The 16,004-nt window shown below is 41.4% G+C and overlaps 3 protein-coding genes across 5 annotated transcripts; 1 reads left to right on the forward strand and 2 right to left on the reverse strand.

Moving 5' to 3' along the window:
- The first annotated feature begins 73 nt into the window (after positions 1 to 73).
- Positions 74 to 3,277, forward strand: LOC308121581 (dicarboxylate carrier UCP2-like). 2 transcript variants are annotated; one of them, XM_080482891.1, is made up of 8 exons: positions 74 to 242; positions 324 to 462; positions 717 to 922; positions 1,425 to 1,641; positions 1,710 to 1,907; positions 1,986 to 2,087; positions 2,176 to 2,356; positions 2,467 to 3,277. In XM_080482891.1, exons 3-8 carry the CDS (start codon positions 797 to 799, stop codon positions 2,579 to 2,581), a joined length of 939 nt encoding a protein of 312 aa, XP_080339017.1. In that variant the 5' UTR covers positions 74 to 242; positions 324 to 462; positions 717 to 796; the 3' UTR covers positions 2,582 to 3,277. The 2 variants fall into 2 exon arrangements, with proteins under 2 accessions (XP_080339017.1, XP_080339016.1); XM_080482890.1 differs by having other exon boundaries at positions 74 to 462; positions 2,467 to 3,100.
- On the reverse strand, positions 2,734 to 5,216 carry dnajb13 (DnaJ heat shock protein family (Hsp40) member B13). The gene is made up of 8 exons (XM_080482889.1): positions 5,096 to 5,216; positions 4,915 to 5,018; positions 4,322 to 4,483; positions 4,087 to 4,235; positions 3,841 to 3,954; positions 3,314 to 3,427; positions 3,155 to 3,231; positions 2,734 to 2,902 (listed from the first exon to the last, which is right to left on the reverse strand). Exons 1-8 carry the CDS (start codon positions 5,161 to 5,163, stop codon positions 2,746 to 2,748), a joined length of 945 nt encoding a protein of 314 aa, XP_080339015.1. The 5' UTR covers positions 5,164 to 5,216; the 3' UTR covers positions 2,734 to 2,745.
- Positions 5,217 to 5,812: 596 nt separating this feature from the next.
- rab6a (RAB6A, member RAS oncogene family) lies at positions 5,813 to 14,513 on the reverse strand. 2 transcript variants are annotated; one of them, XM_080482901.1, is made up of 8 exons: positions 14,184 to 14,513; positions 11,383 to 11,441; positions 11,238 to 11,291; positions 10,509 to 10,614; positions 10,108 to 10,219; positions 9,769 to 9,862; positions 7,634 to 7,700; positions 5,813 to 7,300 (listed from the first exon to the last, which is right to left on the reverse strand). In XM_080482901.1, the coding sequence occupies exons 1-8, from the start codon at positions 14,251 to 14,253 to the stop codon at positions 7,236 to 7,238; spliced, it is 627 nt and encodes a 208-aa protein (XP_080339027.1). In that variant the 5' UTR covers positions 14,254 to 14,513; the 3' UTR covers positions 5,813 to 7,235. The 2 variants fall into 2 exon arrangements, with proteins under 2 accessions (XP_080339027.1, XP_080339028.1); XM_080482902.1 differs by lacking the exon at positions 9,769 to 9,862 and adding an exon at positions 8,386 to 8,479 and having other exon boundaries at positions 14,184 to 14,501.
- Between the last annotated feature and the right edge of the window lie 1,491 nt (positions 14,514 to 16,004).

A 16,004-nucleotide genomic window follows, 5' to 3' on the forward strand; every position in this document is an offset into this window, starting at 1 on the left:
CAGATTTATAGTCGACCCATTTGACCAACCGGCAGCGGCGGAGATATGGTTTGGGTGCGGCCCCTTCAGGAACACATGTGCTGTGATGTAACAGCATCATGGTCGTATTTAAAAAGGCGCCTCTCCTCTCCACAGCACTGCATCGTCTTCATTCATCTCCTGAGAGCGAACGATTCATTTGGGATTTTGTTGCTTGGAGAGAAATTTTACCCAGAACTTTATCAATAACAAATCAAACTTTGGTACAAGTACACCTTTTTGAATTATATAGTTTTTTGGGGGGGATTGTATATAATAATAATTAATCAAAATCTGATTTTCAGGATTTGGAGTATGATCTTAAGGCTCAACACTTTAAAAAAATCTTCTATGGAAAAACAAGGGATGCTATTTATAGCTGGGACAAAATTCAGCCAAAGAGACGCCTTTAGAGAATCCTGATCACTGACTGCTTCAACAAAGGTAAGCGTTTCACTTGTTTGGAATTGTTAATATGTGTAATTAGATGTGACACATGTTCTAATAGTCAAAATAAATGAACAAAGTCTGACAGTACAGAATGTACTGAACATCTAGGATAATCAAACTTCTGACTCAATGGGATGTTTTCGCTTAATAACAAGTTATATAAACATAAGATATCCACCAGCTGGAGGCTCCATTTAATTTAGATAGAGTGGTTAAGTTTTTATTTATTAATTTTTTTTCTATTTCAGATTCCAAGGATCTTTTTGCCCTGTCCAAATAAAACAAGCCTGTTCACTTCTTGCATCGATCTTAAAAGGATTTTTGGAAAATGGTTGGATTTGGACCAGCAGACGTGCCTCCATCTGCAGCTGTAAAGTTTGTGGGTGCAGGAACGGCAGCCTGCATCGCCGATCTGCTCACGTTCCCCCTGGACACAGCCAAAGTGCGGCTGCAGGTGAAGACAAACAAAATAAAAAGAAGCTTATGTGCAGTTAGTTTAATGTGCTTGTTAGTGACAATTGAGATATAGTGAATGCACCAACAGTTTTATTGTGAGTGTCCCTCACAGAGCTTTAAATTCATTGTCAGCTTCCTTTCTCTCAAACCAAGTCTTAATCTTTGTTTTCACTTCCAGACTTGTAAGAGGATATTGTTGCTAAAAGCTGTTGGGATCCATAAATTGTGTAGGATTTAATGGATTTATTCTCTGAATTGTTTCACATAACTCATTTTCAAAAAGGTGAATGAAAAAAAATCCCCCTGGGAAAAGCAATGAACTGTGTTCCCCCCCCCCCCCCCCCCCCCCCCCCCCCCACCCCCCCCTCTCCTGCACCCCGACACACCGCAGCGGGGCTCGGCATAAACTTTGAAAAGCGCTGGCCTGCAGCAAAAGTTTATGAGATTTATTATAGTTTTATTATTCCCCTTCACTGAGTTTTCATTTCCATTCTACACAGATCCAGGGAGAGGCCAGAGGCTCGGCAGCTCCAGGAAAAAGCCCTGCAGTCAAGTACCGCGGCGTGTTTGGCACCATCACTACCATGGTACGCACAGAAGGAGCTCGCAGTCTTTACAGTGGACTGGCGGCAGGACTCCAGAGGCAGATGAGCTTCGCTTCTGTCCGCATTGGTCTCTACGACTCTGTAAAACAGTTCTACACTAAAGGCTCTGACCGTGAGTATCTACCAATGTTTTCTAATCTTGTTGAGAAAACCCTCCACCACTCCCCTTCACTTCTGCAGACGCCGGCATCGGCAGTCGGCTGCTGGCTGGAGGAACCACTGGAGCCATGGCCGTTGCCCTTGCTCAGCCCACAGACGTGGTGAAAGTCCGCTTCCAGGCACAGACGAGGTCCCCTGGCCTCTCCAGACGCTACCGTAGCACCATTGATGCTTACAAGACCATTGCTAAGGAAGAAGGTGTTCGTGGTCTCTGGAAAGGTATCTTGGGCTTAACAGTTGTCATCTGGGTGATTCTCTCATTATGTTCAGGAAGTCTGATATAAACCTGTCATGCAGGTACAGCTCCAAACATCACACGTAACGCCATAGTGAACTGCACCGAGCTGGTGACGTATGACTTTATTAAGGATATGCTCCTGGTGTCCACTCCACTCACGGGTAAGTGGCTTTAGCTCCATTTGACTTGAGATTGTGAAACACGGCGGTTGTGATCGCGGCGTTTGAACTTCCATCCTCTCCTCCACAGATAACCTGCCATGCCACTTTGTGTCGGCCTTTGGTGCAGGGCTATGCACAACCGTCATCGCCTCTCCTGTGGATGTCGTCAAGACGAGATACATGAACTCTGCCGGTGGACGGTACTGCAGCGTCCTGAACTGTGCTGCTGCCATGATGACCAAAGAGGGACCACGTGCCTTTTATAAAGGGTAAACCATGACTGCATGGTCAATGCAGAAAAACAAAATGTCAGACTAACATTCCATAAACATCTAGAAATGATTGAAGCTTGTTGTTCCTCTGTTTTCTCTCCCTTCAGATTCATGCCCTCTTTTTTACGCCTGGGCTCCTGGAACGTCGTGATGTTCGTGACATATGAGCAGCTCAAACGAGCCATGATGGCAGCCAATCACAGCCACACAACAGTGATGTAACTGTTACCGTCTGTCACAAGGCTTTGCAACTTCATTGCTCTTGACTTCCAGTGCATATTTAAGTCCAAAGTAATACAGTTTGTACCGGTGCCTCTCTCTCTCTCCCTCTCATGGATGAAATGTGGGCATAAGAAATCAGCTTTAGAGGAGCAACACGTGTATCGTTACTTTAATGACAAAGCTTTCTTGATCAGGCGTTTACTCTCAGCAGAGAGCTTTTCTGGAAACTGGATGTCGAAAGAAATGATGAGGTTTCCTCTCTGGGAAGAATCTTGAAAGAATGGCATTCCCTCTCCAGTCAGCACTTTTTCGAATGCCGGGCTGATATGTTGTGACAAACAGATAAGAAAGAGAAAACAGATGCAGAAAATGAAAATGAAAAAAATAAAACAAACACTCCCCCAGTTTCTGTGTAGCATTGATCAAAAAAAGTGTTTGAATTTCTGATCATCCCATTTTCTTCTCCTAATCTTTGTTGATTTGAGATTAATGACACATTAAAAGCTTTTATAAAACTACACACCTACGTCTGCTTTTTGAGCATAACATTAGTTTCAACATAAGAACACTTACTGCACAATTTCATTGATGGGCACACAGAGAAGCCTGCCATCTAGTGTCTGCACATCCACGGAGAAGTCAGTCAAAGCCTGTTAGAGAGGAAATCAGTGTTTAATAAACCAAACACACTAATATAAATGTGACCAGTGTATGAATACACCCGTGACTCACCATCTCCAGAGAAATCTTCAATGTGCAGATCAGGTCATTGTGTTTTCGTCTGAACAGGTGATGATCTTTCTCTCGGACTATAAACACAATATCTGCGGGGATGCTGTTCGGTCCCTGCAGGCAAAATCCAGTAGAATTAAAAAAAAAAAGCTTTGTTCCCACCTTTCCTCTTAGGTAAGTTACACTGGATCAAATAAATACTTTGCCAGTGATCACAAGTTCCCATTTACATAAGCACAAACTCAAATAATTTTTTGTCTTTACTTGTGATTCCAAAAACAGAATGAATCAAGATAATCCATTAACTAAGTTTGCATCACTCAATTCATAAAGAAACATTGAGAGCTGATTGTGACTTTTATGCATTTTCAGAAATCAGAGACCACAGTGAGCTAATTCAGCACCACGGACAGCTCTACAGGACTAAAGTGGTCATAACACACGTTGTTGCACCAAATAAAAATAAAAAGCAAACAATTAGACAGATAGATTGAATTATTCAAACATTGCTTAAATGGTTCCCTCACCTGATCTCCGTCCTTGGAGAAAATCACTCGAGTGCCTTCCCTCCATCCAGGCTTTACCTCTATGGACAGGATCTTGTCTTTGATACCGGAAGTGTGTCCATCTTCATTCATAACCTGACAAATACATAGAGCAGTGAACATATCTGAATAAAGACTATATTTACATCATATTGGATGTTATAACATATTGAATGCCAGCCTATGAGCAAACAGTCGAACGTGAACGTCCCACATGGGAGCTCGAACCCTGCGAGATATCTTGATTTTCTTGGTGCAGCCATGGAATAGATCATCCAGGGACAGGTGAAGGTCTCTCTCTATGGGGGCATCCTGTGTTTTCACCACTCCTGGCTGCAGCCCACCAAGCTGCATCGGCACATCATTAGTGTAGAAGTCTAGGAAAGAAAACAATTGAATCCATGCAGCTGGTTTGATCTGAAGAGTCACAGTCAGCCTGTCGTCAATGATTGTGTTTTCTTACCAGCAAATGGGTTGTTGCCACCGAAAAACTGCCTGAATGTTTTCTCTGGATTGGCGTGGTAAGCATATTTTGAGGACCAAGCTCCACCGCTGGCATACTCCAGCGGGATGCCGCCCTTCAGGCCCTCCTCACCAAACCTGTCGTAGGTCGCTTTTTTCCGAGCTGTCATGAATAAAGACGATTATATTCTAGAGACACAGCACCAGGAAATACTGACAAAATACTCTTGAGAATGGCCTGCCTTTTTAATAAAGAATAAAGAATTTTGCACAATCTGTTTAATTGGCTGAATGTTTTTTCTCAACAAGGATATATATATATATATATATATATATATATATATATATATATATATATATATATATATATATATATATATATATATTTATATATATATATATATATATATATATATGGAAGAGCAGTAAGTGTCTTAAGTGTCTGTCGTAATGAAGAAGATCTTACATATTTAGAAAAAGATTCCCTTCACTTGAGATGGTTTTCTAATTTGAACCTAATTGATTGAGCCCGAGTGAAACGTCTTTAAACGCAATTTATTGTCACCAATTATTAAGTTTGAGGTTTTGACTTACGATCACTGAGAACCTCATATGCTTCCCCCAGCTGACTGAACGTCTCCGAGCTTCCGGGCTCGTTGTTGCTGCTCGGGTGAAACTTCAAGGCGAGACGTCGATATCTTCCAAGAGAAACGAGCAAACGGTGACAATGTACACAACATTACACAAACATCTGCTTCAGCACTGACCGACTTACGCCTTTTTTATATCGGCATCCGTCGCGTGTCTGTTTATTTCCAGCGTCTTGTAGTAATCGCTGCCCATTTTTGAACATTGAAGACAGAAACGTCAGCGCTGCAGCGGGCGTTGTTTGAGGTGGTTTCCATGGTGACCGCCGGTTGGGAAACTCCCGCGAGATTTAGTTACATTTCTCGCGAGATTCTTATGAACGCTCTGCATTGAAGTAGTAAATTTAACACGTGACCTGTAGTGACAGTATACTAGAACGTCAAGCAATTAAATCGCATTCTTCGGTGTATGGGAACTCAGATTTAGATTTTTTTTATTCTATTTTTTGCATAACATTTTGTTTTACTATTCCGACTGCATCATGAGTTATGTCTACATTTCGACAACTAAATATCATGTTGTGATTTTCATAGAGGCTACGCTATTGTTTTTGAAACATGCTTTGACTGTATTTATTCAATGGAGCTTTAGTGGACTGAATGTATGCAGCTGTTTAACTGTACTTTGCTTGTGATTTCAGTTCAATAAGTACGGCATCAGTAATATTTCAGAACATTTTCCAACAACTCCTGTACACGATAATTGCAGTTTGAGGTAGTGGAGTTGGTTCTCTCCATACATTTCTTTCTTTGACATTTGCAATATGACATTTGTGTCAGCATATTGTACTTCCTATTCAGTTTAACTTCTCAGTTTTCAAAAACATCTTGGTCATTTCAGGCAGCGGTGACAAATGTACTTTTATTCTTTCATTTTTAAAACCATTCCAGACAGAAACGTTAAGGACTACTACACTATACAAATCAAACTCTCCTCAATAAGTTCACACAGAAATTGCACAATATTATCAATATGATCAAACTCCCACTGAGTGGAAACAGCAGACACTCTCTACTGATTCTGTTAAAGGTGGTCCAGATGGATGCATATTTTCATTAGCGATTCAAAACTCCATACCAAGTGTGATGATATTAACAGCCATATAAAAGAAACATGGATCCAATAGAAATAAATATTACAAGTCATTGTGGATTAAATACACATGTAGAATGATCACTAACAAAAGATCAATGCCAAAAATAAAAACAAGCAAAATAAAAAGTCTTTAAAGTGTTTATCAAGATGATCGCAAACTTAACTAGATAAACCCAAAACCAAGGAAGCCCTCTACATACAATTTACCCTCGAAAAGGTTTGTATCTCCATATCTAATGTTTCTGGTTGGTTTCATGTAAAAATCCTCCTCAAATACTACCGTCAAATAGCTGTAATCTATGATATCTGCAGCCTTTAAGGGAAAAAAATAATTAAAGATCTATCAAATAATTAAAAAAAAGAAAAAAAGAAAATGGAAGCTAAGTTAAAAATAAAACCATCTTTAAACAGACATGGAGGAGATGGAAGGACGGTGACGTGGACAGTGCAGTCGTGTGTCTGTGCTGGTTTGGTATCGTGTGGTTGTAATATCCTGACTTGTCTTTTTAACGGTGCACAGTGAGACAATAGTGACTGCTGGTTCAGGGCAACTCAACCTTTAAAATTAGTTTAAGATGAACACTTCCAGGGTGTTAACGTGTCAACAAGAGCGTTGCTGATTCATTTTAACACAACGATGCAACTTTTCCCGGATATTTAAAAAAATAATAATTTTAAAACGGACCACTTTTAACATAGCTCATGTAATCAATCCTTCCTACTCACTTGGAACTGCATCACAAATTAAGTTGACTGATAAATGCATACAATAGCAACATTGTGCTTATTAAGCTTAAAGCAATACAGGAGTTTTCAAAAGATATTGTCACTTTCAAACATCATTCAGTTTGGTTGATAAATATGGTATCGTCGGATACCAACTCCTCCCAAAGTGACTCATCACTCTTGTACCACCGTCTTGATGCCTGAAACAAACGACTAGAGAGCCCTACAGAAGGCTGCGCTGTAAATACTCGCTGTGTACGTGTGTTACAGTGCAAATATTCAATTAAAGTGATTTATGACTATCAGAGCAGTTGTTCCACAATGACGAGAATAAAATAGATGTAGTGTTCTCTGGCAGGCCCTGGGCAGAAGCGGGGGTAGTGAGGGGGAAATATACAGGAAAACCAAACGGATTTCAGGAGAAGCCAAGTGACAAGGCCGGAACATTAGCAGGAACAGGCTCCTTCGCTGACGGGCTGCTCTGGTGGCTTCTCCAGCTTAATGTCGATCACTGAAGGTTGGAAGAGTTAAGGAACCTCGCAGAAAGACAAAGGACTGGTCAGGATACCTATAAACATGCATACAAGAACACCACAAAACTATCCATCATCTTTAAGGCCGAGGTCATACTGAACTGGAAAGCTCCTTTTAAGATTATTCAGGGAACAGGATCCGTTGACTGGAGCCACAATGCAGCAATACAGGTGAAATAAATCTGAAGCGACAGCAATAGTGAGATATCCCACTGTGGCAGATGAATTTTCCACATGGCCGGGACGTGATGTAAGAGAAGCAGGAGCTCCTGGTTGATTTCTGACACATCTGACAAGCCCACAAAGGATACTGTCCTCTCTGCTCTTGTCCTGTGTGGTGTCCATGCCAGGGAGGGCGGCTGCCACGCGGCGGAAAAGCTGCAGGGAAAGAGAGGCAGATGTATTCTGTCAGAAGTGGACTAAGACTCGGAGCGTGATGAAAACACAAAGTGAAACCAAGCCAGCGTGCTTTCTATCCTCCTATTGTGTGATTCAGCAGAAGGTCCACTTGAAGCTCACGCAGAGAAATAGGCCTATCGCAGCTTTTCTAATAAAATGAATAGAGCAGCCTGTGCTGGAGCTGCAGCAGGGCCGTATTTCTGTGCCGAGCAAGTGGCTTGAGAAGAGGATGTAGTTGTGATTCACTGATATCGTACAATGATAGATCTCAGAGAACTTTTAAGCGATTGATGGATCTTCATGGGATTTCAGAAAAATGATGATGCTGAATATGTTCACTTCCCATTAAAAAGCATCTGACTGAGCGAGACATGATAACGTGCAAATTACGGCTGTAATAAGGCTATTTCTGTAGTAATTAGTGGAATGTAGGTTGTTTGCAAACTCTGACCCCCTCACTTAAGCTTTATAACCAACAAATAGGCCAATAACAATCTGTTAAGAGGTGGGAGAGAGCTTGTAAAGCAAATCAATTCATGACCAGAGGAAGCTGATGTTTAAAGCACACCATTATGCACGCATGCGTGTGTGGCATAGAAAACAATCAGAAGATCGCATGAGCACTATGAACACACACACACACACCAAGGTGCACACTCTCTACCTGTTTGACATTGTAGCCTGTCTTTGCACTTGTTTCAATAAACAGAACATTCATCTCTTTCGCTCTTTGCTCTCCCTCCTCTGTGGTTATCTGCCTGTGATGAGCCAAAAGTCACCGCCAACAACACAAACACACAAACACAAACACAAACACATACACACACACAAACACACACACACACACACACACACACACACACACACACACACACACACACACACACACACACACACACACACACACACACACACACACACAGACACACACCGCCACAGACATCGACATGAAGACAAGGGGGGGGGGAGAAAACAAACAAAAAGAAGAGACTGATTATGTTGAAGTGTTTTCACAAGTCGTGCCCCTTCCTTCCTGTAGCTACTGCCACCAGCGCTCACCACCAAAAGCCTCCACCTGACTGAGACTGACCGGCCTCAGCTGGTCTTTATTCAAGTCAATCAGCGAACTGAAAGGGCCACGATTCTGGGAAACATACATTATCACTTTCTTGCTGCAAAAGCAACTCTTAAGATTTTTCCCTGAGAACAGAACGAGGCAGAGCAGCTGCATGAGACGGCCTCTTCCAGCCCAGTAAGCTAATTATTCTCCTCAAGTTTACTGAGTATTAGATGAGGGAAATGCTGTTACAGCTGCGTCTGATGTCCGCTGTCCATTTTAATTTGCATTAAGTTCAATGGATTTTTAAAATGACGTCATGTTTCAAGGTATTACTAAAGCTGAGGTGCCCAACGTTTAACATGGATGTTGCATTAACCTGCAGCCCTTTAACAAAACTGATACAATATTCTGAATTATGCCATTAATGCAAATTCATTTTCACAATACAGCTCGGGTCTTTACAGTGTTTTTGTAAAGCAAGAAAGTGAAACCGTATTTCCAATTAGATTTCTTTGAAATTTGGACAAAGAAATTGAAGTAGCCAATATGTAAATAGTAAAAGGTTGTATTCTATCTTAATTCGGGGGTTTTCACAGCGTGGGACACGGAGCTCTTCGATCTCCCTCCCAACTTCCAGACACAATGATACGTTATCATTACTGGCTGTTTAATTACATCGACAATAAGAAAAACTCTTTCATTTTAATTGCCTGTTAGACCCTATAATCAGTGGCTGTTACCTTCATGATTACCAAGTTGCAATAATACTTGCTTGAAAAATGTATTCACTTCTAATATCTGTGTCTTTCGATCATGGTTTCTCCCCTTAACGGGCCTTGATCCCTAAACTTTTATGCCGCCCCACACATTGAAAACCAGCGATAATAACTTATCGGCCTCCGATTTCAGACGGGGACCTTTGGCACTGGAGCTCAGGTAGCAGCATCTGCGGCAGGACGACGGAGCACGACTCACACACACTCTTACCTGCTTCACGTTGTAGCCCGCTTTCGCACTAGTCTCAATAAACATTACATTTAGTTCTTTGGCTTTCCGCTCACCCTCTTCAATAGATACTTGCCTGTGGTAGATAAGGGGGAGTTAAAAAAAAAAAAATGGGAAGATGCACAGCGAGAAATGAAATAAGTCCATGTAAGAGGAAGAAAATGCATGAAACAGCAGAATTTCCAAATAAAACAAGTCAGTCAGGTATTGACTGATCTGTGCTGCGGAGGAACTTTGCACCGACTGACCAGCAGTAACAATCAATGACTTCATTGGTATGCTCTTAATTCAGAGGCCCCTTCAGGAGGGGGGGGGGGTTACCTTTTGTCAGCAAGGTCTGTCTTGTTTCCCACCAACATGATGATGACATCACTTCCTCGTTCCGTTCTCACGTCGTCGATCCATTTTGTGGTTTGCTGGAAAGAGTTGACATCTGAAAGACGGACAAAGAGACAAGCAGGAGGAAAACATCAGTATTCAGGAGATGAGACGCTTCAGCTGTGAAAACATGTCAGGCACATCTTCAGCCGGCCAGATATAAACAACTTCCTTTATGAAAACAATTAAAGTGTTTATTTGCTCGGCTTTTAAAACAAGTCGTTATGAACCATCCCCATCACTTCGATGTTAGTAACTTTTCACTCTTTTGTTTCTATACATCCTGAGGTACGGATCACACGATGGTGAAGGGAAACATCCCAGCGGCGCCGTTATCCACTTACTTGTGATGTCGTACACTACGACCGCAGCAGCAGAGTCTCTGATGTAACTTGGGATGAGGCTACGAAATCGCTCCTGCCCCGCTGTGTCCCACAGCTGCAACCTGATCTGCAGGGCGGGAAGGGGGACGGGGATGATACAAAGAATAAAAGGAAAAAATAGGAGAAAAACATAAAAAATAATAAACAGAAGGGATGAATATAAAACGAGAAAAACAAAAACAAAAAAAAGACAAATGAGGTAAGTCAAAGTGACAAAAAAAGTGAACGGAAAAGGAAACTAAATAAAGTCAGACTAATGAGAGAGAGGAGAGAGAGTCGTGCATGCATGTAGTGAATGATCTCCAGAGAGAACAAGCTGTCTGGGCCTGGGGGGGGGAAGAAATAATCACCCTTCACTTGTCATCAGCCATCCTCTTGATCAAGTAAGGTGTTTCATTTCAAAAGAGTGATGAGAGTAGATGGAGGGGCAGGAAAGAGAGGAAGAAAACTTGTGTTGTGAGGAAACAGAGAAAGGGAGGACGGCCCGCGTGGACACAAGTATCCCGATTACAGTTCGAGGCAGCATAAAAGCTGCGTGTTCACAAACAACGTAACTCAAGTGTTGAAAGGAACAAAGGCGCGATCCTGTCAGAAGTTAGTCGTCCTCTTTTGTACCACAACATTACGGTCGGAAAGAGACAGGAGCAACAAACAGGGCTGATTTACTGGTGGTGATAAACACAAACTTACTGTTCTGTCTTCAAGGTACATGGTCTTTGACAGGAAATCTATTCCTATTGTGGCCTGCAAATGGAAAACAATCAGTCAAACATCAACATCTTCAGAAAACAGGAATGAAAATACGAGAATAATGACGAATTAAAAGGAAACTCACTTGGTAAGTGTTGTCGAAGCTGTCATACATGAACCTGGTGATGAGCGAAGTCTTTCCCACTGAAACACACATAAATATAGTTATTTATTTAGTTACTTTATCAATTCATTTCAGGCATGCAACAATTCAAGTGCACAATCATGGACATATTTTGTACAAAATAAGATGATCCACATTTGACTACACACGCATACAAACATGCACACATACACACATCCAGTTGACGTGCCTGAAAAGGGGAAGGGGGTTTGTTCATCTTGTTCAGAGTGCAACATTCACACTTTCGCCACAGTTTTGTCAGAGTAATTTGACTTTGAGGAGGACGGAAACTAAGAAGGCATTCATTTATTGATGAACCTCCAAATTCTACTCTGCATTATTCACTGTTTTCCCATCTGCAAAATTGAATTTTATTGCAACATATAAATTGAGGACCTGTGTTTTGGATAAGCGAGAACAATGAAGTCAGACAGGATTGTCATATTCCTGAACATGTAGCCAGGAGCTGTTTGACAGTTCTTCTTGGGAAACAACTTCACAGATGATGCAAATGAATATATTTGAGTTTATTTGGCTAATGTGGTTAATAAACTAACAAAGTTACCACTAATTGCAGCACTGGGAATAATCAGCATTTGCCGATCTGTTATTATCGTATTTATCCCAGAGAGCCGAGTCTCAGCTTGCTGTGATGAAATGTGTGTCGTGTTGGAGGACCTTTGAACCTTACAAGCTGTCACACTTACAGATGAATCACCGATGAGGTAAACATGCTTACATCTAAGCCGGCCTGAGTAATACTTGGTTATGGGGAAATGATGTGTTCGTACAGCGTAAGAGGATACATTACTGTCTCAAGAGTTTGAGAGACCAACATGAAGTGAAATCTGAACTGTTCAACAGCCACAGGTTGAGAGGGAGAAGTTTAGGGTGTTATGGTCAATGAATGTCACTCAGGAGTCCGACTGTTCAGGAAAAATGAGAGACAAGTAGTGCTGGAAACCGACTTCCTCATTCTATTTCTAGAGATTGTTGCTTTGATTTATTTTGTCAGGAACTGACCTGCTCTGGGGATTTTTAGCACACATTGATTTTGAAAATAAATAATGTATAAACTATACTAGAATCTTGAAACAAAGTCGTTCTGAAATAGTTATAAATAATCTTTCAGTCATGTTGATGTGCAATCGTAAAACATGCGTTTGTCACGAGTGCACAGGAGGACTCTCCTACTCGCGCTCAGCACCCGCAAAGTTCTCGCTTGCCTCAGACTGTTTTTTTCAGCTCAAGTTACATGATCAGTTACAACGTGCATCCAGGAGTGGTGACGCGGCCGAAGCCAACACTGCCGGTTACAGGGAGCCACAGCTGATCTTACAATCACAAAGTCTGTCTTGTCGATCATAGGATACAACGCCTATAGAAATAAATCAGTAGTTTTTATACATTTTTCTTTCACTGTTCTTTTACTCAGAGACCACAAACACAATCAACAAACTGTTTTTGAAAGTTATTTCAGACTTTAAGATATGGCTCCACACTAAAAAATGTATTGTTAACTACAAAGATTGATCTTATTGTGCCATGCAACAACAACATCCTTTGTTCTATGAGGTTAAGCTCAGAGATTTGACAATTGTGATAAATCTATACAAAAGACAAATGTATACCTTTGAGATATTTGTGTTGATGCATCTTTATTTATAAAGTGCTTTCACACAACTATTGTTGAAACAAAGTGCTGTATTACAAGGAGTACAATTTAAAAGAAAAGATTAGCGTTGCTTCATCATTCTTTAGTTGTTTATTACTTTAGCTTTATTCTTTCACAACACATCAGCTCTGGAGATGCTGTAAAAAGTTTCACATTAGTTTTGTATAGATTTAATATGGATGACTGAAAGCCGTCTTCATAAAATCATCAGTTGGGACAATAGGTGTTATTTGCACACCATGACAGCGCAAATACTGTGTGGGATTGGCAAATACATCAATGACCAATATCATACTGAAACTCTGTCTCTCCATTCCAATCAACAGTATTTAAGGAGTAAAAAAAATGCAACTAATCAGGAGTATGTATGATATTACAGATCCAACTCACATTCTTGCCTTTGTGTGAGAGCTCAGAACGCCTGGCTGATATTGTTATTCACTCCACACCTTCACTTTGAAGCCACACACATTGTCAGGTACAGGCCTACACTTGACAAACCGCCTGAACCTCCTCTCATCAGAGAGAAGTGAAGCTGGAAACCTAAAACAAGCGTGAAGATTGCAGGAATGCTGCTGGGTAACTTTAGGTAGCTCCAAACTGCCGGAGTAGAAATCCTCAAACGGAGATGGTGGCAATCTTCTGCGCACTGCATCAAATTCAATACGTTTATATAAGATCTGAAAGAATTGCCTTTTGGTAGCTGCAGCCTGTATCCACAAATTACTACAGGAATTCATACAGAGGGTCAATTATTCTGGTTCTTCAATGGTAAACACTCGGTTCACTTCGAACTTCATATTTGCTCTGTTGTTTGTATGCCACACACACGTAAGCAGAGATCGGAAGTTTGACGTGCACAGCCCATAAAAAAATCTAATCATACGTGTGTGTCCAGTCTGGACAAGAAGCTGGTGACCAAGTTACGTGTCGCAATGCTAACTACTCCCCAGCCAAGTTGAACGATATGCGGCTAGCATCGGCGAGCTAAGTGCTTGACGACGGCAGGCACTCCTCAAGTGGTCAAACTCCAATCTCAGCTTCAATTCAGACCCAGCATCTTTTGGATTTTTAGTGTGAGACTTACCACTCTGCTCCCCGAGAAAGACCAGTTTGAATTTCCTCAGAGGGTTCCCGAAGTCTCCGGCCGCAGACATGACGATACTTTACGGGAGCTCTCCAGCTAATGCCAGCTAACCAGCCGGGATCCGTAACGTTTCACCGGTTCGTAGGACCCTCGTTAACGGGCAGCCCCGTGATATGTTGTGCTCGACAGCTGCTACCCTAAGCTTCGAGATACTTTGGGATAACTCTCTCGAACTGCTGGTTACAAGTTAGCATCGCCCTCAATTAGTTCTGTGACATGTACACCAGAGAGCCACCCGGGCTGCTTCTTCATGAGAGTAAACAGTGCTGTGCACGGCGGGTTTATTTCTAATGCCGCCTCCTACCGGCGGAGAACATAAACAGGCCAAAAACGACAGCGGCTGAGCGGCAGAAACATGCACTGACACCTTTATTACGATCGTTTTGAATTGTGATCGACTTTTATCTAAATATTATCTACAAACACAAACCTGAAGACGAAAACACACGGAGCCGGTTGTTTAAAAGGATTGATGTTTTAAAAACCCTCAAGGGGGCGCACAAACATCACAACCAAGATTCTACAGTTTTTTTTTAATAGAAATACAAAATCCCACAGGGAAATTCTTCTCCAGCGTTGCACCACACAGAACAGAACACAATAAATATATGTATAAAAAAGTTAACTTATCAAATAAGACAATAAATAAGTAATAATATTGATTAATATGTACAAGGCTTAACTGTGTCTAATATGGTGGACCTGCAAAGGGACTAATATAGGCATGGAAAGAATGAAATTGATTAAAACCCACACACAAACACTATTTGCAAGGATGACTTGTAGAGTCTTCTGGCCACAGGAAGGAAGGATTTCCTGTGGAGCTCTGTATTGACTTTGGTGGTATTGGTCTGTTGCTGAAGGTGTTCCTGTTGCTGACCAAGTCATCATGGAGGGGGGGTGGGAGACATTGTTTAGAACACATCCTCCTCTTTCATGAAATTCCAGCTGTCATAAGTCTTTACCGATACAGAAAGTTTATGCCAAATGGTGTAAGTATAGGGTTTTTTCCCATTGCATTTGCACTCATCAAAACCTCAAACCTAATTATTTTTTAACGTTTGTGAGTTACACATGTCCTGCCCAGATCTACCACTTGTTGTTTGCTTCATTTCAGTGCTTTATAATTTCTGTCTGTTGGAGACCACCTTCGGCTCCTAGTTTCTGGGTAACACCTGGACCATTTTTCAGATGACCTCCTCAAAAAAAAAAAAGTCCAGCACTTTTGGAGTGCAGAGGTCAGGTTTTGCCACAGGCCTCTGGGTAATTTTGTTGTTTTTGGAAGAACGACATACTTTTTTGTTCAGGGAAGACAAGTTGGAGACTTCACCCCAGTGTTCACACATGCAAGCTCTTCATATTTACTATTTATATACTGCTTTTTGCAGACAATGGTTCAACACAGAGCCAACTGGCAGTAGTTGTTTTTGTGAACAAATAGAAATCACAGTTGTGGGTAGCAGCGTGTAGGTGTGAAAGTGGAAGTCTAACTTGTTGGCTTTAATATGACACACTCTGAAAATGGGATTATGCCATGATGTTTACAAGATGCACTGCTGCTCATGTTGATGGCTCGTGACCTCCAGATCCTCCAACAGCTGCTGTCCTGAGCGCCTCAGCCCTGAGGCACCACACAAGGTGACTTATTTACTTACCCACCCAGAGACTGATGTACAACAGTTCTTTAATTAATGTTTTGCACTTAACTTGATGATTTGGATAAATTCTGTAAAAAATTATAATTCACAATTTTCAAGTCAT

This window comes from Lipophrys pholis (genome assembly GCF_963383615.2).
Source record: "Lipophrys pholis genome assembly, chromosome: 16".
NCBI lineage: Eukaryota > Metazoa > Chordata > Actinopteri > Blenniiformes > Blenniidae > Lipophrys > Lipophrys pholis.